Source organism: Simochromis diagramma, unplaced genomic scaffold (assembly GCF_900408965.1).
Source record: "Simochromis diagramma unplaced genomic scaffold, fSimDia1.1 OVJJ01000545.1, whole genome shotgun sequence".
Classification (NCBI taxonomy): domain Eukaryota; kingdom Metazoa; phylum Chordata; class Actinopteri; order Cichliformes; family Cichlidae; genus Simochromis; species Simochromis diagramma.
In genome coordinates this window covers 4,431,273-4,457,887 of record NW_024387371.1, presented here as the reverse complement: position 1 = coordinate 4,457,887, position 26,615 = coordinate 4,431,273, and the positions used below count along the sequence as shown (strand labels likewise).

General features: G+C 41.8%; 2 protein-coding genes across 2 annotated transcripts; both read left to right on the top strand.

Annotated features, from left to right (window-relative positions):
- The first annotated feature begins 687 nt into the window (after positions 1-687).
- ptges3b (prostaglandin E synthase 3b (cytosolic)) lies at positions 688-6,096 on the top strand. Its single transcript, XM_040008208.1, has 8 exons — positions 688-945; positions 2,077-2,190; positions 2,292-2,361; positions 2,469-2,567; positions 2,659-2,748; positions 4,771-4,827; positions 4,962-4,989; positions 5,103-6,096. Coding segments are annotated over exons 1-8 (480 nt in total). The 5' UTR covers positions 688-943; the 3' UTR covers positions 5,123-6,096.
- A 3,417-nt stretch (positions 6,097-9,513) lies between these two features.
- Positions 9,514-26,196, top strand: baz2a (bromodomain adjacent to zinc finger domain, 2A). The gene is made up of 30 exons (XM_040007900.1): positions 9,514-9,697; positions 10,954-11,077; positions 12,268-13,188; positions 13,824-15,929; positions 16,097-16,372; positions 16,460-16,789; positions 16,869-16,929; positions 17,323-17,431; positions 17,582-17,683; positions 17,813-18,035; positions 18,134-18,195; positions 18,298-18,363; positions 18,479-18,871; positions 18,976-19,230; positions 19,327-19,541; positions 19,632-19,706; positions 19,794-19,968; positions 20,049-20,111; positions 20,197-20,341; positions 20,435-21,069; positions 21,154-21,496; positions 21,674-21,829; positions 21,913-22,073; positions 22,399-22,464; positions 22,568-22,851; positions 22,961-23,096; positions 23,224-23,370; positions 23,483-23,712; positions 23,836-23,979; positions 24,254-26,196. Exons 2-30 carry the CDS (start codon positions 10,954-10,956, stop codon positions 24,411-24,413), a joined length of 8,163 nt encoding a protein of 2,720 aa, XP_039863834.1. The 5' UTR covers positions 9,514-9,697; the 3' UTR covers positions 24,414-26,196.
- Positions 26,197-26,615: the final 419 nt, after the last annotated feature.

Below are 26,615 nucleotides of genomic sequence, written 5' to 3'. Positions count from 1 at the left end.
TCGTTTGACTGCCGTACTCGGTGTTCACTGTTTAAAAAAAAAACAAAAACTCATTATGTATTTATCTTTTAGTCTTTTTTAAGTAAAATAATAAAAACTTCTTAACAAAATTGTGTGTTGCTGTTCTTTTGCAGTTTTGGGGGCTTTTTTGTGGAAATACTTAGAACTGGTTGTGGGTTTGACACTGCCACCGGGTTGGTAAAAAAAAGACAAAAAAAAGAAAGAAAACTTCATACTAAAACTATGCATGTCCTTTTACATGTTTTAATTCTATATTTTATATTGTATTTATTTTCTGTCTGTTTTATTTTCACTTGAGCACATATTAATACAGATTATATGTGCTCAAGTGTTTTATATTATAAGTAAAATTGTCGGGATATTAGGTCCGTAGGTGTTTAGACAGTTTTTCTTTTTAAATATTTATTCATTTAAACCACTTAAATTAAACCTGAAAGTGAGCTACATCTTGCTTGATTTAAAAACTGTGGTGGCAAAATAAAAATAAATCATTAAAAACAAAGCAAAAAAACCGTCAGAGTAAAATACTTATGGATCTATCTGTATTTATATTTTTGCATGCATTTGAGTTGCTAGTTGCAGTTACATACTACAAGGATCCTGCAGCTTCATAAGCCTGGGTAAACCGTTTGAGGTGTTTGGACCGCAGTCAGGTTGTAGTGACTTGCCATAGTAGTCGCCCTCTCTCATATCACTCGCAGCTGTGGCTGAAAGCTCTAGAAACGTCTAGTGCGCTCGGAGTGCGTCAGCACTGCTATTCCGTTCCTGGGATACGCAATAAGATCCGGAGTAGAGTCCAGGGGCTAGAGGCGTTTGCTTTGGCCGTGTGTTGGGCGGCATTCCTTCTTGTTTTACAGACGCCACCGATCTTTTTCACGAGGCTGTTTTATCTGTGATAAAGAAATTCACTTCACACCAAGACATGTAAGTTGTGGGGAGCTTACGTAAAGGCGCAGTGGAGGAAAAGTACGATAGTACAGGCTGAATGATTAGCTAGCTTTAGCAGCTTGAAACATGCTGTTGGAAAGGCGGGAGGGTGGCATGGCCTCAATGAAGTAGGGACTCAGCGTGACTCGCTGCCTTACAAACCGGGTAAAACCTCACAGTGTATCGGCAAGGCTAATATAGCAGACCGCTTTATCCTTCATTGGCGAAAGAGTCGGTTTCTTTTAGCTGTAGCATGGGTCAGGTGTACCGCATGGCACGACTAGCGTAGCGGCACCGCTGTTAGCTTGGCTACAGGAGGCTTCATTAAGACTTCTGGAAGGCTAAGATCAGATTAGCATCGGATCTGCGGCAAGATTTCAGATTTGTAAAGAAAATCAGACTCCATCAGTGGTTTTGTTTGGGCTGTAACGATGTTTAAAGCTAGCTACCCCACACTGCATTGAGGATTTGTAAGAGGATTTATCTAATGAGACAGTCACCACAATGCTAAGAGAGCAGTAAACATACCTGTAGCTTCCATGCAAAGACCATTTAATTAATGGATGCAGGTCAGTCAGGCTCATGCATGTGTTCTGTAAAATTACTTGAGGTGGAAGTGTGTGGTAATGAAGCCAAATATACCCATCATTTAATTTGTATCCATTGGTGTTTTTTTAAAAAAAAAAAAAAAGCACATGGCTTTTCTGTTCATCCCTCATGTTCAAAGTTAGAGATGAGCTTTTCAGAACTTGTCATGCTACTAGATCACATTAAGTAAAATTAGCAACACTGGCTCACATTATACCCTAAAGACTTAAAAGTTAAAAAGAAAATTTGAGAAGGGGGCCCCTCCATCCACAACAGCTTGTAAATGTGACTTGTCACAGTTTAGTATCCACAGATGTTTCACTCTTGATACTGGAGCAGTGTGTGTAACTCGATGCTCTGTACAGCAACCTCACACAAAGGAGGTTTGATAACAGGCTGTCTTGTCTCTTCACCAGCACTCGGATTATTTATTGGTTTTTTTCATTGAAGTTGTTTTTGAAGGCTTGAAAAGCCGAACTTTTAAAGGATAAAAGTGAGTTGCATGCTTCTTCTTTTCTCATGTCCTTCATTTTCTTAAAGGCATCCAGCGACTGCCAAGTGGTACGACAGGAGGGACTCTGTTTTTATAGAGTTCTGTGTAGCAGACAGCAAAGATGTTAAGGTCAATTTTGATAAAACAAAGTGTGGTTTCAGGTGAGTTTTCCTAATTCTGGCTACATTTATCTGTGCATTTCTTGTTGGACCGTTTCTTATATGGTATATTTATAGTGAGTATGTGTCTTTGTTCCCTGCAGCTGTCTTGGAGGAACTGACAATGTGAAGCACGAGAATGAAATAAACCTTTTCGATGCCATTGATGAAAATGTAAGTTGTACTGATCGCTTTCAAAAATGCTATAAAACATTTATTCACTGCACACAACGCAGGAGTGACCGCATTTGTTTCTGTGCTCTGTTTAAACCTCGACCCAGGAATCCAAACACAAACGCACAGACCGCTCAGTGTTGTGCTATCTACGAAAAGCGCAGCCAGGGAAGGCGTGGCCGAGGCTAACGAAAGAGAAGGCGAAGGTCTGCCACACGTGAGGACATCTGAAAAATATTCAGATTTAAGCAACGACAGCAATTTAAAAAAAAAAAAATGTTGACTTTGTTTCCACAGCTGAGTTGGCTCAGTGTCGACTTTAACAATTGGAAAGACTGGGAGGACGACTCAGATGAGGAGATGGGCAACTTCGATCAATTCTCAGATGTAAGCACTTTGATAAAATCATACTTTCATATTTGAAAAATACTTAATTAAAAAACACTTTTCACGTAGTGAGGCTAATACAAAGCTTTAATACAGACAGTTTCAAATTTAACCAGCAAAAGAAACAACTTTGAAGGCAGATATAGGGTACCTGACTGTAAAAATACTTTTTTTCCCCTGCTTTTTATTTTTTTATTTTTTAGTCTAAATAAACTCAGCTAAAGCCAACAAATGCCAGAGACATAGAAAGTAGCCCTCTCTTTTCTCTTCCAGTCATATGTCATCCTCCTAAAAACAGTACGTTTAGGCCGACTTCTTGCAGACTCTAGTCTCGACTCTTCCAGGTGAAAATTCCTGTACTTTAACCTACTTCCCCACATGACCTTCTTCAACATACTTTATACTAGGGCTGTTCGATATAACGATATCTATCGGATGACGATATAAAAACGTCTGTCGTTTCATTTCACGCTATCGTTTGTTTCGTGTTACGGCAATATTTCTTTCACCGTTTTGATGGTCACTGTAGTGGCTATATTAATTTCTTACAGTTCTTTCTCTTATTTTTAATATAACCACACTATGGACAGACAAGTGCCTGTTTTTATGCGTTGTCGTTAGCAACAATGACAGTAAAACCATTGTGTGACCACTTGTTTATTTTCCACATAAACCTTTCACAATAAAGCTCAAGATCCTGTTGAGACTTTTCAAAATAAACCGAATTACGTGAAAGATGCAGAGTATTTACGGATGAGAAGCAAAAACGAGCCGTCAGGTGCTAAAAAATAAACCTTAGACTCAAACGTTAGAACAGGCTTTTTCTCCGCAGCACGCTGTGTAATAAATACAAAGAAAACGGCGGCCGTTACAACTTATGTCTAAAAATGTATCGTTTCATGCATCGGTTAAAACACTCGACTCCAAGTACACGACGCCCAGCTGGAAACACTTCACGCATGTCGAGCTGCCCGAGATTCACAGAATTTACAGAAAATGTTACATTTTTGTGACTTATATCGTTATCGGACGATAGATGTCTTATATCGGGATATGAGATTTTGGCCATATCGCACAGCCCTACTTTATACTACTTATCAGATCTGCATAGGTTGAAGTCTCCCATCATCTGCACATTTTTCTGAATCTAAAAACGTGACACCTATGTGCAATTGGTTGAAAGGTTATTTTATTACTAGTGTGTCTAATAACAACAAATCTGTTGACTACCCGTGTCTGTAAATGATAAACTACACAAGTTGTTTCTGCTCTGCTATTGCCATCGTTAAAGTGGAACCATTGTGCTTATGTTCGGCCATATGTACTGTTACAATGGTGGATGCTGGTAAATGGTCATATTAAACAAAGTTTCAAATAATGAGGTCAGCAGATTTTCAGGTTGCTCCTGTTTGTTAAACATCAAAGCTTCAAACTGCTCTAAATACTCAGTTTTAGTTGTTTTTAACTAGTCTTGAATCTTGATGAATTCACTGAGAGGTTAAGTCTAAATAAATATAGGGTGTCCACCCAGGAAGCGATTTGCTCATCATGTATCAGTCTGTCACTGTTGGTTGCTTGTGGACATTCCAGGCTCCAGTTGCCTAGGTAACCCTGTAAAGTATTTACAAACCTGTCATACATTAATCAGCAGTATCCTCAGCTCTCATTGGTACTCGCTTCAGTCGCTCACCTAGAAGTTGGGAAAAGTAACTCTGGACTCACCCACTTCCCGTTGTTGTTGTTGTTGTTGTTGTTGTGTTTTTTAATATGAATGATCATTTTGAATATAAATTGTGCAATAGTACTCTGGTAGAGTCCAAGACAATATAGAACCATGTATATTTTCATATAAAGGGCTGGAATAAGTGTAATGGATCTGCTTTTAAAAAAACAAAACTGTTTTGACTGACTAATGCATGCCTCAAATCTAATCTCATGAGGAAGAAGGGGAAAAAAATCAATCTGTCTTCGACTCGTTGGCATTTAAATGATGTGGCTTTAATTGCTAATCTTATATTGCAGATGATGAACAACATGGGAGGAGAGGATGACCTACCTGATCTAGACGGTGCAGATGATGTAAGATCTCCTCTTCAGTCATCTCTTTGATTGATCTTATATTTATAGATAAGGGAGATTTTAATTGGTGACACTAGAGGTTGTGGACGTAACCTAAGATCGATTTCACAGGTCTTTTATTTTTTTTCTTTCAGGATGAATCTGCAGATAGTGACGATGAGAGTAAGTGTTTGAGCTTCTGTAGCATCTACACTTATAGCTGTATGTATTTATTTATTTATTTATTTATTTATTTTCAATCAACTTTTAATGTCTCCTTTTCACTTTGCTTTCAGAAATGCCAGATTTGGAGTAGAAGACCATAAAACTCTGGAGAGAAAACAGAAGAACAGAACAGAGAAGACTATTAACAAATGTATATCTTGAAACTGAAGGCAGTGACAAACAACTGTACATAATGAGTCAGTAGCCATATTTAAATCCATAGCCTCAGCTCCAAACCTTTGACCAATCAGTTCACTGAAGGTTGATATGCATGGTATTGTACAGAGCAGCTATCTCCACTTCCATTTGCTGTACTGCACCTTTTGGATATCTTGTTTTACTGTTAAATATTACAACTAAGCACACCTTATTTGTTGGAGGAAAAAAACTGTATAGTTGTCCTCAACTGAGCAATGTGTGTTAAAGAGTTTGACAGTCTGACTTCAAATGAATTGGTTCAAAGCTGATTAGGCACAACCATTCCTAATGTTGTGGTTTTTAAGGTAGTCGACCAGTGTAGTTTCTCATGATTTGTTTTTTTTTGTTTGTTTTTTTTCTAAGAAAATAATTAGGCAAATTTACCAATTGGGTTCTTCTTCAAGCATCTCTCATGTGCGGTGAATTAGAGATCCAAGAAGACTGTTTCAGTAGCTTAACCTTCCAACTTACATGTTTCCCTTTACTTCTTGTTTAATGCTCGTTTAAAAAAAAAGAAAAGAAAGAAAATTGGAATTTTCTGAACTCATTCCAGGCATATTTGCATCTTCCTAGTGATCACCTACTGTACTTTGTTAATCTGAATGAATTCAACATATGGACTATGTCTTTATACCACCTAACATGCACACTCGTGTCAGACTGCACAAGTGAGCTGACATATTTTGCAGCTGGTAAAGAGGCTTGAAAAACGCAGCGTGATTGAACGATACGGCGACATGTAATGACCAAATTATACTTGCACTGTCAATAAACTGTAAAGGGAGACCAGTAATGTTGAATTAGAGTGGGGATTCTTTTTTCTTTTTTTTATTGTCTACATCTTTCTAATAAACTGTTGAAGAATCATTTTTAAATGCTTTTTGTTTTCTTAGATATGAGGTGTCAGGGTTAATGAGTTAGCCTGCCAATATCACCGGAGTTTTGGGACGACTTCTAATCATTGGAAGTTCAGGCTGTGCAAATTTGGGCTCTTATTTGAATCGGATGCAAATGAATACAGCAGGGATGATGTAATTATTCTCTGTCAAGTTTATAATGTGAATGTTTTTTGCCCAACTATAGTAGACTGAGTTTAATTTTGGGGGACCACTGGGAGAGGAGGTAAATTTCATAAATGCATCAGATTTTTTCAAAAAGAAAATGCATCGGGGAAAATAAATTATGACAGTCTCGCTGATCCGCTTGCCACTTTATTAGGTACACCTGTTTAACTGCTTTTTAATGCAAATGTCCAATAAGCTAATCACATGGCAGGAATTAAGTGCATTCAGGAATGTAGATATGCTCAGGATGGCCTGCTGAAGTCCAGACTGAGCTTCACAATGAGAGGATTTAAGTGTCAGAAAGGCTGGTCCGAGGGATTCTTCTGCATAACCATCTTACCATCAAACCAGACCAGTTGTAGTTTTGCATTTTCCAATTTGTATTTTAGTTTGTTTTGACTCTTTTTCTTTTCTTTTTTTTTTCTCCTTTTAGTTGAGTGTTAGTTTCAAGGTTGGGTTTTGTCATTTGTAAAAGGAAAATTTTTCCTTTTACTTTAGTTTTTATTAGTTAATCTCTTTTTTGATATTACTATATGGAGAACATATACGAGAGGCAAGATTTGGGAAAATCTGTTAAGATACTGCAATAAAAATGTAGAACTTCTTTTGAACACAGTTAACTGTAATAGTCCTGTAGACATCCAGCAAACCAAACACCTCCATCAAAGACTCATCAGGCAAGAAGTGACAACAAAGTTTTACCAAATTGACAAAGACTGAAACTAGTTAATTTTCCAACTTCACAAAATAATTTCAGTTAGATTTCTTTCTTATTTAATTTTAGCTATCTAAAATGTTTGGAGGTTTTTTCACATCTAGTTTTGTTTTTTTGTTTTGTTTTAGCTATAACAAACTTACACCAGACCATCTTAGGTGATGGTCAGGCAAAAAGAAAATATCCAGTCAGTGGCAGTTGTCTGGGTGAAATGGCTTTGTTGATGCCAGAGGTCAGAGGAGAATGGCTAGTCTGCTTTGAGCTGATGGGAACGCAACAGTTACTCAAATAACAACTTGTTACAACCAAGGAATGTAGAACAGCATCTTTGAACAAACAACACATCTGTTAGAAACAGATGGACTGTAGCAGCAGAAGACCACAACGGTTGCCACTCCTGTTAGTTAAGAACAGGAAACTGAGGCTAAAATCCCCACGGGCTCATCAAAACGGAACAATAGAAGACTGGAAAACATTACCTGGTCTGATGAGTCTTGATTCCTGCTATGACATTCAGATGGGACAGTCAGAATTTGGCATAAACATCATGAAAGCATGGATGCATCCTGCCTTATGTCAGTAGCTCAGGTCGCTACCGGTGGTGTAATGGTGTGGGTGACATTTTCATAGCACACTTTGGGCTCCTTTGTACTAACTGTCATGTCATATCACAAAGCTCAGATCATCTCAAACTGGTTTCTTGAACATGACACAGTCATCAGATCTCAGTCCAGTAGAGAACTTTGGGGGTGTGATAAAACGGGAGACACACATCATTTGCAGCTAATAAATCTCCAGTAACTGTGTGATCCTATCATGTCAATATGGAGCAAAATCCAGAGAAATGTTTCCAGCATCTTTCTGAATCTTTGCAATTAAAGCAGTTCTGAAGCCAAAATGAGATGCTATACATATCTAACAAAGGAGTTAGTGAGTGTGTATTTTAAGCTCAACTATAAAATGATTGCTGGGTGTATGATGCACTAAATAATTTACTGCAAAGAAAAGGAGGTGGATGGCAGTGAAGCTTCCTAAACTAGAGAAATATTATAAAAGACCTTTAGGGGGCATCAGTGAATTGCATTGGGATCAGCCGGCATGGGATACGCATAATTACATCATTTTAACATACAAAACGCCCACACTTCATTTACCTTGTACTGGAGTATTTGTACTTGAGTAGGATTTGGGGTAACTGTAACTTTTACCCCTGTGTATTTCGGCGCTATGACCCTGAAGCCTTCAGGCTCCTCGGCCCAGAATATTAGCATACTTCCTCTTCGGGCCTGAATTTCTCACTGATTGTCATTCAGCAGAAGGTGACGGTAATAAGCAACATGAGTTTCCTGTTTTCACCCTGAAGCGCATTAAAATAAAAGCGTGGCTCTCATATACAGAAAGTTTATGAGAGACAAAGAGAGACATGGCAGCCATATGAGTGAATTAAAACCCACTAAAGAGTTCTGCAATAACAAAAACTGTGGTACAAGTACGACGTCAAGAGAGGAAAAAAGCTTCTAAAAACTTACTTTACTGAAAGTTAATAATCTTTGAATCTTTTTTGTTTTTCAAGTGAATGTCAATTAAGATAAAGATTGAGATAAAGCTAAAAGATAACTGGCCAAATATGTATGAAAGTGTTTCACGATGACTGGTGAAACCTTCCACTCAAGAAGACTGGAAGGCTCAAGGTTAATAATATTGTAATAATAATATTTACCATGATGATGTAATGATAACAATTATGCTTCTCTAAATGAAGCTATTGCTTGATTGACTTTTATTTTCCTCCAACACGTTTCAGACATGATAAATATCACAAGCACATACTAATTGCGATCATACTATTGAAGCAATAAGTATCAGAATTAGAAGCATTTAAAGTAATCATAAAGATGCCTTTACATAGTGGAAGGATTATATGTCAGAAGCCTTGCTATTCAACACACACAAGTAAAAAAGAGGAATATATTAATATTATTAAATCTGAACAATATAGAGATAATATGAATTGCAAAAACAAAAAATATCATCAAATGATAATAATATATAAAAAGACAATAACATAACAAAATTAACTTAAAATATATGTCAATTAACCATAGCAATTATGTAGTAAATTATTTTAACTTTGTCTCTTTAATGCTGCTTCAATTCTAGACATCTGTAATAATAATGCAATAAAATTATTATAATTCTTCATAATAAAAAGGAACTATTTTTCATGTTTTACGTGCATTTGGTTGTAATTCTTTTACTTGTAATAGCAGATACTATTGTTAGTATTGATTAATAATAATAATAATTCCTATATTATTATAATTATCAATAATAATAGTTATTATTATTATTATTGCTAAGTTTGAGCTTTTATCTATTTGTATTTATAGTTTAATGTCCTTGTTTATTTTTTATTTGTTTAGTTTTATTTATTTACTTTTTTTTTGGGTGAAATTTAGTGAACAAATGTAACCGGATGCATACGTAGTTATTGTTGGGACATTTGCTCCTGTTCGCTCTGTTCTGTGATCATGGCTGCACCGGACCACACCAGCCATGTTTGCTAATTTAAAACCCAAAGGTTAGGGGAATAGTTGTTTATTATTTATCGCCTTGCCATCTTCACCCGCACATCCGTTAAGAAGAACGTTTAAAGACACCTGCGCCTTCGGGACCCGAGGACTGAAAGGTCGGACACGCTTTTAGAGAAATATCGGGGAAACTTTGGACGGTGGAAGTGTGGGAGGATCGTGATGCTCTGTGAAAATTGTCTGTGCTCGCAGCGTAAACAATGTAACTTCATCTGGCTGCTAGCTAACGTTAGCCCGTGAACAAAAGGGGAGCACGCCTCCATCTGTTAACTAGCGAGCCTGATGAGGGGGTTGATGTTGGTCATTACCGGCAGACCGGTGGATATTTATTTCGTTCGCGGAACTCTCTATCACTGATGGGCATCAAGGATCCAACGTAGCGTGGTTATGGTACCTGCTACCCGGCTATGAGCTAACATCGCAGCGCTTACTCTGGATAAACGTAAAGGATGCTATTAAGTTAGCTACGTGGCTAGCGTATGTTAGCTAGGCTCTTTTGTGATGATTTAGCTAAATAACCTTGGAACTGGAGCGGGGTGGGTTTTCGCACGGAATTTCACGTTAAAATAAACTGTCTGAATGGCTTTTTGAAGAGTTGAACTTGTATCCAACGTTATCAATGGTTAGCTCAGTTGACTCGCAAGTGGTAGAAATGGGGGTTTGTTCGTTTGAGAGCGCAGCTAGCGCGACAAGCTAACGCCTGCTATTGCAACGGCCTTACTGAAATAGGAAATCAAGTGTCCTGAAGGCTATTTATGCATTGCAGACAGCCTTTAAACGGAGAGTGGCGTAGAAAACAATTATCCAGGCCTCACGGTGTGAAATATTATCACTCCCATTGTTATTGAGCTGAGGCCGCCGGGTCTTCAGACTGTTTGTGTCTGGGCCGTACATTTATCACCGTAGACCTGAAGAGCCTGAGCTCGTGTTAGCAGCAGCAGTGCCTCATCAGCGGTAATGATGAGCTTCTATCGTAATATCCCGTTTGTCCATTACACTCGCTAGGGCCTGGCATCTGCTGTTGCTGGCTGCGACATTTTGACGGTTGTTGTTGGAGCGAAATGGTGCTGCCTGTCACAAGCCGCAGCTGCCAGAATCACCGAGGAAAGACATTTCGTGGAAGAAATAGCACGCATTACGTAGCGTCGACTGCCTTCAAAAGTGCACGAAAAGAAGCGAAAATGAATTAAATAATATGTTTGAGAGCCATTTGGTCATGCAGATTCTCACACATTTAACCCGTGCTCAGTACCTGCACCGCTTCCATACGTCATACTGTAGATTAACATTAGGTAGCAGACTGAATGAATACATTTAATAAATTAACTATTTATTTATTTTTGATGTTTTTCAGATGGATTCAAATAATCATTTCAACTATGGCACTCACTCTTCAGCAAACTCAGGACTGAAACTCTCCTCAGGGGATTCTCTTTATACTAACGGGTCCTCCATGAGTTTTCCTCAGCAGGGGAAGAGTGAGTATTTCTGCACCTTAGAATAAAATGAACCTTACTGTTTATATAAAAAAATTTGTGGCCTTTACCATAAAGTGGGATTAGGGGGCTTACTGAGTTCTTACTGAGAACTACAGGGTTAAAACCCTGGGTTTTCAATGGTAGGATTGTTGTTCAACTTGGAATATATCACCTTGGTAACTTATAGTGCAAAACTCACCTGCTAGAGCGGTTTATGTTCAAGATAAGACAACATCAGGTATATGAATTCATCACTAGAGCATTTCTTTGGAGAAAAGACCTACAGGTTTTAGAAACTGAAATTTTTGCTTTTATTTGCTGAACATCAATTAGGAAACTCAGATTTCCCTTTTCTTCAGGTGAGACTTTATTATTCCTGATGTTTTTTTTTGTTTTGTTTCCTGCAATGATATTTATTGTTATATTATCCTTAATATAGTTATGCGGTGCTCACCTAAGCCATGAAACTGATGACATTTCCACAAACTACAAGTAGGAAAAAGTACCCTGACCGGTTTGAATTCTTTTTTGTGTGTTTGCTGTTTCCTTCTTCTCAAAACACTTGACATCACTTGGGCTGCAGTTGAAAGAGAAAGCTAGAAGTGTCTTAAGCACATCTTGACATTGAATGAACTGTAATACTGAAACGCCTGGTAACTTACGCAGCATTTTTTCCAGCTTTTCTTTCTTGCTTCAGTTAGGCCAGATGTTTTTGGCATACTGGGCCTTTTCCAGTCTTACTGACTATATCACTTAAAGTCTGCACACGTTCATACAACAATTGTAATACTATCCTTTTCCTCTCTCACATGCCCACACACTGCTTTCAGTCTGTATTATGTGTTAAAACTCCTTATAGTTTTTTTTAATATTTTAATTTTATTCCTTTGTAACATCAGTACTCTACCTTCAGTAGATTTGTGGATGATTGGTCAAATGCTGCCATTGTCACCCTTTTAATGTGCACATGGTCATAGCTAGATTGGGAAACCCTGGCTTGATTTATGGAGTTGGTAACCATATTGACCACTGTGACCACTTAGCCTGATTGACAAAGTGTGAAACCAGATAAGGGAATGATGTCTTGGGTATGTTGAAATTGCTTTGCAGTACAGGCCCCAGATCTCAGTGACTCAGAGACAGATTTTTATCATTATAGCTTTTTTTCAACTTGTATTTCTTACTAACAGATATGAATGGCGAAATGAATGTGAATGGCGTCACTACTGTACTCGGATCCAGTGTCCCTGGTTCCCACCCACCATCGGCCCCTTATCCACACTTGAGCAACCACCACCAGAGCAGCGTGGGCTATGACTACTTGTGGGGAGGGCACCCTCAGTATGGCCCAGCTGTGAGCAACTCTCCCGCGCATGGGATGCATCAGAAGCAGTCTACACCTGGGATGGTTCAGCCTCAGTCACAGCACCAGTTCCAGGGTCATGGACAGTACCAGCTGAATGGGGGGATAGAAAGCTCCCATCAGGCCCCTGTGGCAGGCCCAGCGAACATGCCTCTCACGGGGAACCAGTACTGGAACAGGAGTAACCCTGGCACCCAGCAGATGAGTTATAATTCCCATGGCATGTATGGGACCTACCAGAGTCAAGCACATCCTGGGATTACACCACCACAGCATCACCAGCAGCAGTCCTTACAGGCAACCCCTCATCAGGCATCACAACAACACTTCCATTCCTCCCAGCCTCTCCCACACCACCGCCACCAGCAGCACCAGCAACCACAGCATTACGGCATGATGCCGAATGGGATGCCGTATTACCAGCATCAGCCCCAGCACCCGTCCCTGTCATCACCCCAGCAGCAGCAGCAGCAGCAGCAGCAGCAGCAGCCGCCACCACAACAGCAAACTCAGCCACAAGCCCAGGCTCAGATGATGCCTCCAGCTTCTCAGAATTTCACTCCTCCACGTGGCAGCCCTCAGCACCACAGCTTAGGCAGAGGGAGCACTGGCAGCCCTCTGCCCGTGGGGATGTCCTCGGCACAAATGATGTCACCATCAGCTGTGCAGGATAGTGGATCTCCAAAGGGCCACAGCAGGGAACGGAGCCCCCACTCTAGCAATGTGGGGATGTCCTCTCCAATGCAAGGTGACCCTTAAATATATTTTTGTTTTTTGCAGTTTCAGCAAAGATTAAATATTACCTTTTTTGTCTGGACTTAGTTCTAAATTTTTGGGACCTGTAGTACTTTGATTTCCTCATTTAATCAATTTAATCAATCTGTGTATAGTCTATTTCCTCATTTTAATGCCAGCTTTTGAGTGATACAAATAACTGTGATAGACTGTGTTAGTTGTTAAATGTGAATTGATTACTTGACCAACAGAAACAGCTGATGTTTTGTCCTGGTAATCAGAAAGCCAAATGTATTTAGACAAAATATTGCAATTTAATGAGTCACCTTTTAATTCCTGGAAAAGGATAAATAAATCATCAAGTGTTTAATTCATAATAAAACAGAAAATATTTCCAGTCTTAGTTAATACAGTGTTCAGTATTACGTCACTCGTTGACATTATTTATTATTGGGGACAGTGCCATTATTTAACCAGCAGGTGCCAATGTTTGACTATGTTTAATGTCTGATCAGTCGAAATTATTATTATTTTTTTTATTTTCACTATCTATGTTTAGTATGAGAATAAAAACCATGTGTTTCAGTGTACAACAATCTCGCATTATATTAACAGTTTTGCTATGTTTTTTTTCCCTCCTTATTTTAGGGCATACGAGGGAAACTGTCAGGGAGGTAGACACAAGCTACAACGGCAGTGATAGGTCACCTGTTGCCCAGAGGCTACCCAAGACCGATAGTCACCAATCCAAACCTCCTGCTGCTCATGTGGGTCCTCCGAGTGATTATCGTCAGCTTTCGGAACAGCCAGCAGCTCAGCGCCCAGAAATGTCTTCCCCAGTCAGAGATCCAGCTGTTAACCCACCTCCTCAGTCGCAGCTCTCTGTGGCTACAGCAAATACATCTGTTTCTTTAACCAAGTCCTCAACACCACCTCAGGTGTCTGCAGCTCCTGCTTTCTCTGGATCTCCTACATCTGAGGCTGGACCCACTATAATTTCGTCTCCTGATGTAGAATCTACTTCACCACAAATATCAACACCTCCCAGTGTATCCTTTGCCCCATCTCCAACAGCTGCTCCCAGGCTCTCTTCTCCTCCCCTGATGGTTCAAGGCCTCAGGCCTCCCCCTTCTGGCATGAGTGATATATCACCTGCAGGATTCAAGCATCTGTTAGTGGGGTCTTCATCCACCTCATCGCTTCCTGTATCACCTTCAAAGCTGTCTACACCTCTTGCTTCGACTGATAGTTTGTCTAGACCTGCAGCAGTTTCTTCAGTCTCTTCATCATTGGAGTCTGCATTTCATCAAAAGCCTGCAACTGTTTCTGGACTTCCTGTACAACAGTCGCCTCCTTCCATAGTGTCTGCATCTACTTACTCTGCACCCAGCTTGTTGGTTGAGAGGAAAATGGTTCAAGAATCTAAGCCACCTTCGATGCCACCACGTTTCTCTGATGCATCTGGAGGTCAGCATGAAAAGCCTGGACCCCCAAAACTGATTTCTGACTCTGTGGCTGCAAATTCCTCATCTGGCGGTTTAGCTCAATCTCAGATGTCTTTATCGGGACCTTCAACCTTAACACCACCTGGCCCTTGCTCATTGCCATCTGCATCACCCTCTTCAGTGGAAAAAACTCCTCTAGTTGGCAGTGAACCAGCATTCACACTGCAGGGTCAGAAATACACTCCTCAAGCTGTTGATTCGGGTCTTTCCATTGCTTCATCACCACCAGGGGGCATGAATTTGCCCTCGATCACTGACCATGTAAGTCCTACAGTGAGACCTCTGTCTACCCTACCTCTTCTAACCACTCAAGCCTCCAGGACTGCACCCCTGCCCAGCCCTCCTGCCTTGGTGTCTCTGCCTCCTGTAACGGGTACATCTTCTGGAGTGGTCCAAAGTTCTGACCTTGAGCGACATCCTCCTAACACCGCTCCTCCTCGTGTGCTAAAGCAGTCACCTTCCAAGTCTGAGCACCATGGCCATTGTGAGGACAGGAAAGCACTAGCTGATAAAAGAAATGAAAACGCAGAGGAACACCTCCCTTTGCTTGATTCAGGCCTGGTAAGGATGCCACAGCTGGAAGCACCTGAGAGTCATAAATCTGAAAGTCAGCCACCCAAATCCCTCTCTGAGCTTCCTGGGAAAACTTTACAAACCACACTCGCTCCTGATCAAAAGCCCAAGAATGGGCAAACAGATTCTGAAAATCACCACATGCCAAGTGATGTCTGGGCAGCAGAGGACTGCATGATAGACCAAGCTCCTCTCAGAAAGTCTCCATACCTTAGCAGGACAAGCTTTGCAAACTCTTCGCATCCGACCTCTCAGTATGACGGCAATTCAACCTGCAACACCCCCTCTGGAATCAGTGTCGACTCTACTTTAGAAAAGACCTCTCTTTTAGGCGGTGATAGCTCATGGATAGAGGACTCTACTCACTTTGACAACAGCTTTCACGTGAGAAAGGGCAATTCTCAGTTTGACAACACTTCCTGCGCAGAAGAGGAGCCATCTAGTATATTTGACAACTCTGTAGATAGCAGCTTTTCTGTGGAAGACTCCAGAGACAACACATTAGACTCCACCAGGGAAGGAGAGACCTCAGAAGCAGAAGAAACCAGGAACAGCTGCGAAATTACAGGAGAATCAGTGATGGAGTCTTCTCTAGACAACACCTCTCAGACTGAAGAGCCTCCTGTTGATTTGAGTGATGTGTCCAACACACACTCTTTTGTGTCATCTCAGCAAGGTACAGTTATTTCTTTTCTGATCATTAAAACTAGTATGGCATCATTTGACAGGAAGAAGTTGTCAGTTTAAATAATAGAGTATTATTCTTTATCAGAATATTCTTTTCTCTGTTGGAACTGTACGCCTAACATCACTTACTTAGTCTTGAGCTCTGTTCATTCTCAGGACCTGAAGCAGGCTGGGATCCCAGAGGACATGATACACCAGACTCATCTGGAGGCATTAATACTAAAATCGCTGCCGATGACACAATGACACCACCAAGTTTCAAGATGAGAGATGAGAACTTCATCGCCTTCAGTACCCCAGCACAGAGCCCTGCTGTACACCCACTCCAACAAGTTACTGATCAGACTTTGCCAGCTGCCGGAGGAAATCTGAAAACCCCAGGGAAACCACGCAAACCTCGAACTACTAAGGCAATATGGATTAAACCTGCAGGTATTTAACAGTCTGACTTCCAACAGAGTGCTATTCTAATAGTAATAGATTTTACTTTACAATATTTTTTTTCTCTTTTATGTTCAGCTCCAGAGGAGGTCCAGCCGAAGCCTCGGGGTCGAACCCCAAAGGTGGAGAAAATGAAGTCTAACGAACAGGAAGGGACTAATGTGGAGCCAGCTAAGGGCAGAAAGCGAAAGAAGTCTCTAAAGGTTGATGCGCACGAAACATCTGGGGAGGCTGGGCCTTCCATAGAAGAGGTTGATCCAATAACAGCCACGATTGACGCTGTTTTGGCCAACGCTTCATCTATCAGCGCAACAGTCGAGAAAGCCAAGAAGATGAAAAGGGTGAAGAAACAAGATGCAGAAACAGCTGCTGATGATGCTGATGAAAACGACGACAGCTCCACTGCAGGTAATGAAAAGGCCATTTTGTTGAAAGAAGATGTCACTGTTTAAGAGTTTGATGGTAAACCTTTGGTTTGTTGGAACAGGTGAATCTGGCAGACGAAGAGTGGCAACAGAGGAGCAGGTCCAGTTCCCTCTGCTGCACGGGTAAAGTTTCCTTTTACTGTTTGAGCTTTTACATGACACAAATTCAGTCAGAACTCGTCATATAAAAAAAATTCTAAGTCAACACAGTCAAATATTCACATGACAGAAGCGCTATTTGGATTTGGTGAGCACATTTATCTTTGCTGAAGCTTTAATAACTGATGTCAAGTTAAATTATTATAAAAACGTCTTCATTAACACTGTCAATTTTTTAGTGAGGTTTTGTCCTTGCTAGCCAAATGTGATACCATGGAAACCTAGATGTAAACAAACTAAACCAGACGTATATCTGGAAGGATGATAAATTCATATTTGTTGTTTACAAAAATATCCTTAAATTAGTTGGAAAAAGGTATGACAAGACTGTAATGATCAACGCTGTTTTAATTGTAGTTGGAAGAGAGAGATTCGTGTGAAGAAAATGGAGAACCGGATGAAGGGCGAAACTTGGTACTATACTCCTTGTGGAAGGAGGATGAAACAGTTTCCAGAAATTATCAAGGTGAATTTCCCAGAATTTTTAAATTATTCTTAAAAAGTTATTTGAAACTCTTAAAATCATGGTCTTCTCATTTATGGTTTTATATTATGTTAAAACTCGGATTTTTGTCTCATGCTTCTCCGGCTGTGTCTTTATTACTTAATGACACAGTACTTGAAGAAACACACAGACAGTGTGGTCACGCGAGAACACTTCAGCTTCAGTCCACGCATGCCTGTTGGAGACTTCTACGAAGAGAGAGAAACTCCCGAGGTCTGTATATTTTTACATTAGAACTATAAAGTATTCAAATACTCAACAGTTAAACTTTAGGTATTAAAAATGCTTAAAAAATATATAGGAAAATTGTTTTTGAAAGTCTGTTTTCTCTGTGTTTTATAGGGTGTGAAGTGGGTCCTTCTGGCTAATGAGGAAGTTCCCTCTATGATCATGGCTATCACTGGTCGTCGTGGTCGACCTCCAAATCCTGATAAAGAAAAACCTCGCAGGGTTCGTGGGGTAAAGGGAGGACAGGTCCGTCGCCCCGGTAGACCTCCTAAACCGAAGATGATTGATTTCCTTAGCAAGGTTGATGCCAAGCTGCTTAAACGACTTGAAGCCAAGGGTGAGTAAAGAAGTTGTGCGTAATGTCTTTGTTCATTATATAAACTCATTCTTTCTACTGCGACTAAATAATTTTTAATTCCCTGTGTTTAAAAATAGAAGCTCTCACAGAGGAGGAAAAGGAGAAAATGGCAAAAATCAAAAAGAAAATGAAAAGAAAGGTATGTAGATCAAGTTTATTGTAATCCTGATCTGTTACACTATTCATTTATCATCCTGATTTTGTTGGTGCCGTTTATTTATTGTTTTTTTTTTTTTTTTAGGCAAGAATGAAGAGAAGGGAGGATGCAAAGATTAAGAAAATGAGAGATGAAAAAAAGAGAGCAAAGGTAAAGAAAAATACTTAACACTCGTGTCCTCAGACGCACATCTTTATCACCTCCACCTCTTCATCATTTTGTGTTTATTTCTTATTTTATTTTATTTTATTCATTTTTGTTTTAGCTCGAGCAAGAGGCCCAGCACCTAGAGGCAAAGGCTGAACCAACTGACCCATCAGCGCCACAGGCTTCACAGCCGGCATCAGAGTCTGCTGCAGAGCCTAAGAATCTCGGCCGGAGGAGGTCAATTAAGGTTGAGCCCACCCCACCGGTTCAGCAGACTGACACGGAAAGGGTGGCCCAGGGTAAGAGGGTGCTGGGGGCTCGGAGTAAAGCCAAGGCCCTGGCTAAAGCTCAGGCGGAGGCAGAGGCTGCAGCTCAGGCTGTTCTGGCTGCTAAGAGGGCAGCAGAGCGGAGAGCACAGGCCCAGCGACGGATGGAGGAGCGGAAGAGGCAGCAGTTGATAGCCGAAGAGCTGAAGAAGCCCACAGAGGATATGTGTCTCACTGATCACAAAGTGAGTTTTAATTTAACCCCTTTTTTTTAAAAAATGTTTGTTTTTTTTTTTAATTTTGATGTAAAAACTGATGTTTTGTGACCTTTGAACTTTGTTTCCAATAGCCCCTCCCGGAGCTGTCCCGTATTCCTGGTGTGGTGCTTTCTGGAACAGCTTTTGCACACTGTCTGGCTGTGGTAGAGTTCTTACACGGGTATGGAAAGGTGATCGGTCTCAACATACCCAAGGACATCCCCAGCCTTGCTACCCTGCAGGAAGGCCTCCTGGGCCTGGGTGACAGCCAAGGAGAGCTGCAGGATCTACTGATAAAGCTGGTGGAGGCTGCACTACATGATCCAGGCCTACCATCGTATTATCAGGTGTGTGTGATACACTTCAAGCATTCTGCTTATTAATGTAACCCCATTTGGTATGTGGCGGAAACCCGTTAGTCTGAGTTTTTCTTTAATCTCCAGTCGGTAAAGATCCTTGGGGAAAAGCTGGTTGAGTTGGAGCTGACCCGCAGCACCGTTTCAGAAGTACTTCGCATTTTTTTGGAAGCTCATGGCTATGAGACAGAAGTGTGCAACACCCTGAGAACCAAACCATTTCACGCCCTGCCTCCTGACACCAAGGCAGCCATCCTGGGTTTCCTTGTGGAAGAGCTTAACAGCAGTAACACTGTGATCAAGTATGTTCAAGATGATTACTTGTTCTAAGACTGCTTAAAGGGAGAGTTTACTCAAGAAACAGTAAGATCAGTGTTTGTTTTAAATTTCAGTGATATTGACAACACAGTGGAGAATATGACAACCTACAGGAAGAACAAGTGGATCATTGAGGGGAAACTCCGAAAGTAAGATCAATGTTTTTAAACGCTTATTTTCAGTTCTGCTACTTATCCAAGCAGTATTAAATGTTGGACTTGTTTTCCTCCTGCCAGGCTGAAGGCGGCGCTATCACGTCGTACAGGACGCTCAGAGGAAGAGCTGTGTTTTGAGGAGAGGAGGCGTAGTGCAAGAGTAGCTGAGGAGGAGAACCTCAGCCTGGAGGAGAGTGGTGTAATCCTTGAGAGAGGGAACCGCCGTGCACGCAAAGAAGAACCCAAACTCAGTGATGTATGTTTCAGCTCTACTGTTTTAACTACAGCACGATCATGCATGCACTTGAGACTAATTGAACTCCTTCTTTGCTGCAGAGCGAGAGCCCTACCAATGCTAGCATTCCAGAGCTTGAAAGGCAGATAGATAAGCTAACTAAGGTAAAGCTGATATGACACAGGCACAGTGCTGTATACATGTTTGTTGCTTAATATTAAATATTCCTTTGCTCTTAATCCTCCACAGCGCCAAGCGTTTTTCCGTAAAAAGCTGCTACAGTCATCTCATTCCATGCGGGCCATACTGCTGGGGCAGGACCGTTACCGGCGCAGATATTTGGCCCTACCTCACCTTGGAGGAGTTCTCGTCGAGGGCCCTGAAGAGCTGCTGAGTAAGTCTGAGTCTAAACTCGAATATTTATGCTTTATAAACCCTTGACTTGTCTGTCGTCACTTCAGCATTTCCTTACTGTTCTATCTTGTAGCTTCTGGAGAAGTCCTTATAGCGGAGGTGCCTGTCACCTTCCTTAAAAAAGAGCCCAAAAAGGAGCCCAAAGTTGAGGAAGCTCCCTTGCCAACCACTCCTCCTCCTACTCTGCCTTCCTCTCCGACTTCTGCGACCCCAGGCCAGGCCCAGACCTTCTCTGCGGAGGAGGAGGATCCCCTCCCGGGCACTGCATCCCTCATGAGCAGGCCGAGAGGACGCGGACGTCCCCGGAAAATCAAACCTGAAGTCGAGCTTCACCTCCGCACAGCAAAAATCCGCCGCCGGCGTAGAAGTAGCGTCAGGTCCCGGAGTGAGGAAGGGCCAGGATCACCAAATAGCGGGACACAAGACCTCACACAAGCGGCTTTCCAGAGCTGGCTCAGCCAATCACAGGAAGCAGTGATGAATGGCACATGCTCATCAGCAGGGGAAGCTCCAGAGGGTAATCGACCGGAGGAGAGTATTAAAGAGATGGCAGAGAAGCAAGGACAGTGGTTCAACCTGCTCCCCAAACAACCGTGTGATGATAACTCTCTGACTGAGCTCCAGACGCCCACTTCACCCAGCTCACCCCCCAAACTTCTCCCGCAGATCCCGAGTGCTCTGTCTGCACTTACTGCTCCACTCGTGCAGGTTAGCCACCAGAATGATGATAGTAAATATTACAACAATGCACAGTCTGTATAATGTAAAAATCAATAATCTCTTCCTTCTTAGCCGGACCCACTTTTGCCTTGCCTACCTCCTGCTGACCCTGTGGTTCCAGCACCACCAGCACTACAGGACATTCCACCTACAGGCCCTGGTTGTGCTGTCCCAGCCAGTTCTCCACCAACAAACCCTCAGCTCCTTCCAACTCCCAATCCTCCAGCTCCATCCACTCCTGCCACACCTGCCAGACCAGCTCGCAGGCGAAGGAGAGGCAGCAGAGGCAGCAGTCCTGCCCGCAGAGGGCCCCGTGGAGCTGCAGCAAAACGCCGCGGCCGCCCACCAAACTCAGTTTTCCAGGAGCTTGAACAGCAGTACTTCACACAGCTAGTGGTCAAGCCTATCCCAGCATGTAAGTACTGAAATGTATCAGTTTTACCTCAGAAATTATTTGAATTCCATAAATATGCATGAAGATTTCTGTGGCCTTCACTGTTTTCTGGGGTGACATACTCTTCCTGTGTTTGTGGTTTCTTTTTTCACTTGTTTAATGTGTTTAATTTTGCTTCTTTTTCTTTCCCCCCTCCAGCAATGGTGCGTGGCTGGTGGTGGATTAAGACCCCAGAGGAACTGTTTATCACCTTGCAGTCCCTCCATCCAAGAGGCATCAGGGAGAAGGTGCTCCATAAGCATTTAGCCAAACACATGGAGAGCTTGGCCGAGATATGCACCAAACCGATTAACGGTGAATGTTGTTAACTGGATCATTATGAGCTTTCCCATAATTGTGCCATATTTGTTCTCATTAAGATTTTCTCATCCAATTAGACCCAATATTTGAGTTGAAGGTAGAAGAGAAGGATGCTCTGCTAGAGGCTCTGCAGCAGCCCTGGCAAGTGCAGGAGAAAACAGTGGAGACAGACATCAGCGCACTACAGTGGGTGGAGGACCTGGAACAGCGGGTTATTGCTGCTGACCTCCATTTGAAGGTAGAAAATCACAACTAAAACCACACAATAAAACAGAACCACTCTGTATTCTTAAAGCTTTAACAGGAGTGAATTAATGTGATTTAAAGAAAATAAAAGCAGGAAATGTTTGCACAAGAAGTTCATATCCTCTGCAGACCTCGATATCCCTGCTTTGTGTGAGTCTCTGCTGTCAAAGAATTCATACAATGCTCCAGGATGCAGCTTTAGGTTTGAATATGCGTAAACTTTAAATGGCAACAAGAAAAGTATCTAAGTTACAACAAATGTGCATGTAGATTTTTTATTTTTTGTAGTAAAACTTATTTTATTTTGTTTTTTCAAGGCACTTCCTCAGAGCGCTATGACCGATGCTGAAACAACCACAGACGCACCAATGGCCGAATTTCAGGTAAACCTTAAAACACTGATAACACATTTCCTCTGTTGAAACCCGATGTGTGTTAAAGTCAGTCACTGATACTTAAATTCCTCGTATCTCTGTCTCCTTTAAGCCCTACACAATCCCAGATCCAGACTCCACACGCGATGACCTCCAATACTACGAACATGACGCTGACCCACGTGACGACTGGATCGTGCGAACCAAGAAGGAGTGGTCTGGCTTGCCGCGAATCGCCACGCACCCGCTAGACCTGGGCGTGCTGCGGCTAGCCAACCTCGAGCGAAACATCGAGAGACGCTACCTGAAGGAGCCGCTCTGGAACCCCGCAGAAGTGATGCGCCTCGCTCCTCTCACCCCCACACCTGGAGAGGAGCATCCCATGGATGTCATCAGGTGAGAAAAACAACCTGGACTAAATGGGATAAATGAATCCTACATTTCATATGGTACACTTTTTTTTTTCTTTCTTTTTTTGGGGTTAACTAATTTTCTTCTGTTCCAGTCTGGAAAGTGAAATCACGTCTCGACTGCGGACATGGCGTCAGGCTTTAGACCGCTGCCGTAGTGCTCCCCAGCTGTGTCTGTGTTTACTTCAGTTGGAAAAGGCCATTGCTTGGGAGAGATCTGTGACTAAAGTGGTAAGAAATCTTAGAAATGCCTGGTTGGACTTAATTTCACTAAATTCTTCTCAAACTCCTAAGGTTTCTAACCTTTATGGGATAAATGCTTCTCTCTTCTCTTTCTTTCTTTTTTTTTTTTTTTAAGACCTGCCAAGTTTGCAAGAAGGGAGACAATGATGAGTGCCTGCTGCTGTGCGACGGCTGCGATCGTGGCTGCCACATGTACTGCTTGCGGCCTAAAATCACCCAGATTCCAGAGGGAGACTGGTTTTGTCCCACTTGTGTCGCTAAGGTGAGAACTCCTCTTGTCACTCTTGACGTCATAACACTTTGAGCCGTTTTTCAATCTTAAGATCGTATCCCTGAAATTGCTTCGTTTTAAGAAATATTCTCCTTTTTTGTAGGATGAAGACGATTCACTGCACTTGTCCAAAAAGCGCACCAGGGTGAAGAAGAGACGTTACGAAGACGACAGCTCCGAGGACGAGGTGACAACACGACGCAGTGGCGGAATGATGACACGGCACAAAGACGTGGCGACACCTCCCTCATCTTCTCGTCACTCCGGAGAAGGAAGCAGCGCTAAACGGCGCCGCATGACAACCCGCAACCAACCCGACCTCACCTTCTGCGAGTGAGTCCCACCTGCCATGAGTGCACCAGCTCTACATGATATGATTTTAAAGTCTTCTGAGATGTTTTGACAGCTACATTGCGGGGGATTCGTGTTAATACTCTTAAAAAAAATTTCTGCCAGGATCATTCTAATGGAGATGGAGGCTCATGCAGACGCATGGCCATTCCTTGAACCTGTCAATCCCCGACTGGTGCCAGGTTACCGCCGAATCATCAAGAACCCCATGGACTTCCTCACCATGAGAGAAAGACTGTTACAAGGAGGGTAAGTGCTGATTATGCTGCACATCTCATTAATGCAAAGAAGCGTAGGGTTCACTGCATTGCAGTGGGGGGGGTAGTCTTTCTCTCTCTCTCTCTCTTGCTCTCTTATATGAGAACTGAATGGAAAAGCACAAGAGTCTTTAGATCACAATGATGTTAGATCAACTGCTCTTACTTAATACAGTTCAATGATTTGGATTTTTCAGACATTTTTAATCCCTGCCAATCATTTGTCCCTTGTTCTAAGCTTCTCTGCCTGTTTATCCTCATCTCAGGTACCTCAGCTGCGAGGAATTTGCAGCAGATGCTCAGTTGGTCTTCAACAACTGTGAGCTCTTCAATGAAGACACGTCAGAGGTGGGAATGGCAGGACATTCGATGAGGCGTTTCTTTGAGAGCCGCTGGGCGGAGTTCTACTCAAATAAGGAGAAATAGGAGCCTACGACGATCCCCGCTGATGGTGGGGCTGTAGACTGTTGGTGCTTTCACCGTCCCAGTCGCACACTCTCCATTACTGCTAAGACTGTCTGGAGTTTCTTCCAGCTATGTGTATTCTCTGTAAAGGTATATATGTATAGATTTTGGCTATTTGTCTGTTATTGTTTCCTCTACTGGCCTAACCTTTTTCTAAGGGCCCAAAGCTGAACTGGGTTGAACTTGTACCCATTCCCCATCGCAGATAGCGAGAACGAGTCTCTGTTCACCTTCCATTGTTCCGTGTCTCCGCATCTTCACCTCAGCACCTCATTTTTGTTAGCGTTCTCCTGTCATGTCCTTTCACGTTAGCCCCATGTCGTAGCAAGGCCTTTGGTCAAGCCCCACTGTGGGTTGATGACGCGGTCTCAGGCCCTGAGTATTTTGGCCCTCAGACTCACCCTGAAGGTCAGGGACCGATCACACTATTGCAGCCATCATGCTGGATACTGGACCTGCTTAGCCACCACTCAATGACTAAACGTATCGAAACTCTTCAGAGCTTGGGCCATTTCTTACCTGTTCATTGGAAATGTAATGTAACGTGGTCTTATGCCTAGAAGTAATTTTTTTGCTCAATATATTTTTATTATATATTCTATATATAAATATATATAAAGATTACAATAGCTGGGATTATTTAATAGCAATAGCTTGTAGTGAATGTGTACAGATTACCTTATAGAGATGTCTAGATGATTTATGAAAAGGCCAGTTAAACTAAAAGGAATCTGTTTCTGGACTGTCATGAGTAGACGTTGTATAACCTTCACTTAAAGTCTTGCACGCACACGTGAAACACTTTTCCACCACCACACACAAACATGCACACAGTCCCACACAAACACACAGACACACACCCAACTCCTGCTGCTGTGTGAAAGACACTGGTTTCCGGAACTGGAGGATTTTTAGTGTTGGTCGGTCAGTCGTAGACTATTTATTTCACTTTCCTGTCCGATAAGAGTAAATATTCAGCTAGCTACACCTGATCTGTGTCTCTGACTGTGTGCAACCAAAAGGATGGCACTGTAATTTTAAGCACTTATTAAATAGTCCGTTTGCGAGAACACGCAATGAAAGTTTGCTTTTACACTGTAATCAAGATTGACAGGAGTGTATTAAAGCTTCAGACCTGCAGTTCTCTCACACACACACGTTTTTCTGTAGCTCGTCTGACCACACGAACACCTCTGAAAGGCTACAGTAGGCTAAAATCCTCTCTTTTTAAAGACTAGAATTGCAAAGGAGCTGACGATGAAGTGCTGGGCACAGTGCTGCCTGGGTTTCAACCTTACATTCCTTTTATTGATACATATTTTTTGTGCTGTACACGGGCCAATGTACAATGTTGCACGGCATGGTTGGTGTGCTATGAAGGCGACAGGATGACTCCACAGTCTGGGTTTTATTTAAACTTGTTTCTTACACTGAACTCAACACCGCTGATAGGAAATAAACGTGGATGTTCCCTATTACACTTAAAGGGACAGTGGGTTTTTTTTGTTTTGTTTTTTTCAAAAAACAACAAAAAAAAAGGACAAAAACCAAATGTGGTGTTAAGTGACTTTTTAATAATGTACAGTTTTGGTGACTTTAAATTTGTTCCTTTATATTTTTAGGACCAATTCATCATTTTTAAGAGGAGGTATTACAAGACTCTGTTGTATTAAGGTGATGTAACACGTGTGCATCTGTAGAATGTACTGTGAGTTGAATAAAGAACCACATCTAGTAGAAAGTACTTATTTCTGTTTTGCCCTTTCTCCACGGAGCTTTATATCTGGATGCTTGCGTCTCTTCTCTGTCCGTCTCCCACTCCGCAGTTGTTCGATTTCCTTCAGGTGCTTCAGTTTTATCCTAATCTGGAAAAACTACCTAGTAACTGGCTATTTAACTGAAAGTTTTAAAGGTTCTGCTTGCAAAGTTCAATAGAAAGACTATTATATGTTCTACTCGAGCAGTTGGGTATACCGCTCCAATCTTAAAACCATCCATCTTGTAAACTCTCATCCTGACAAAACATCTCTGTGGACAACGATCCTTCAGGGATGACCTGTGGTTTCAAACGTGGGTTGCTGGTTTGGGTTAGTTCTAGTAAATCCTGCTAATGTTCGATTGAAAATACATTTTTAAATTGTAATCTTCATATTTTTCAAACCA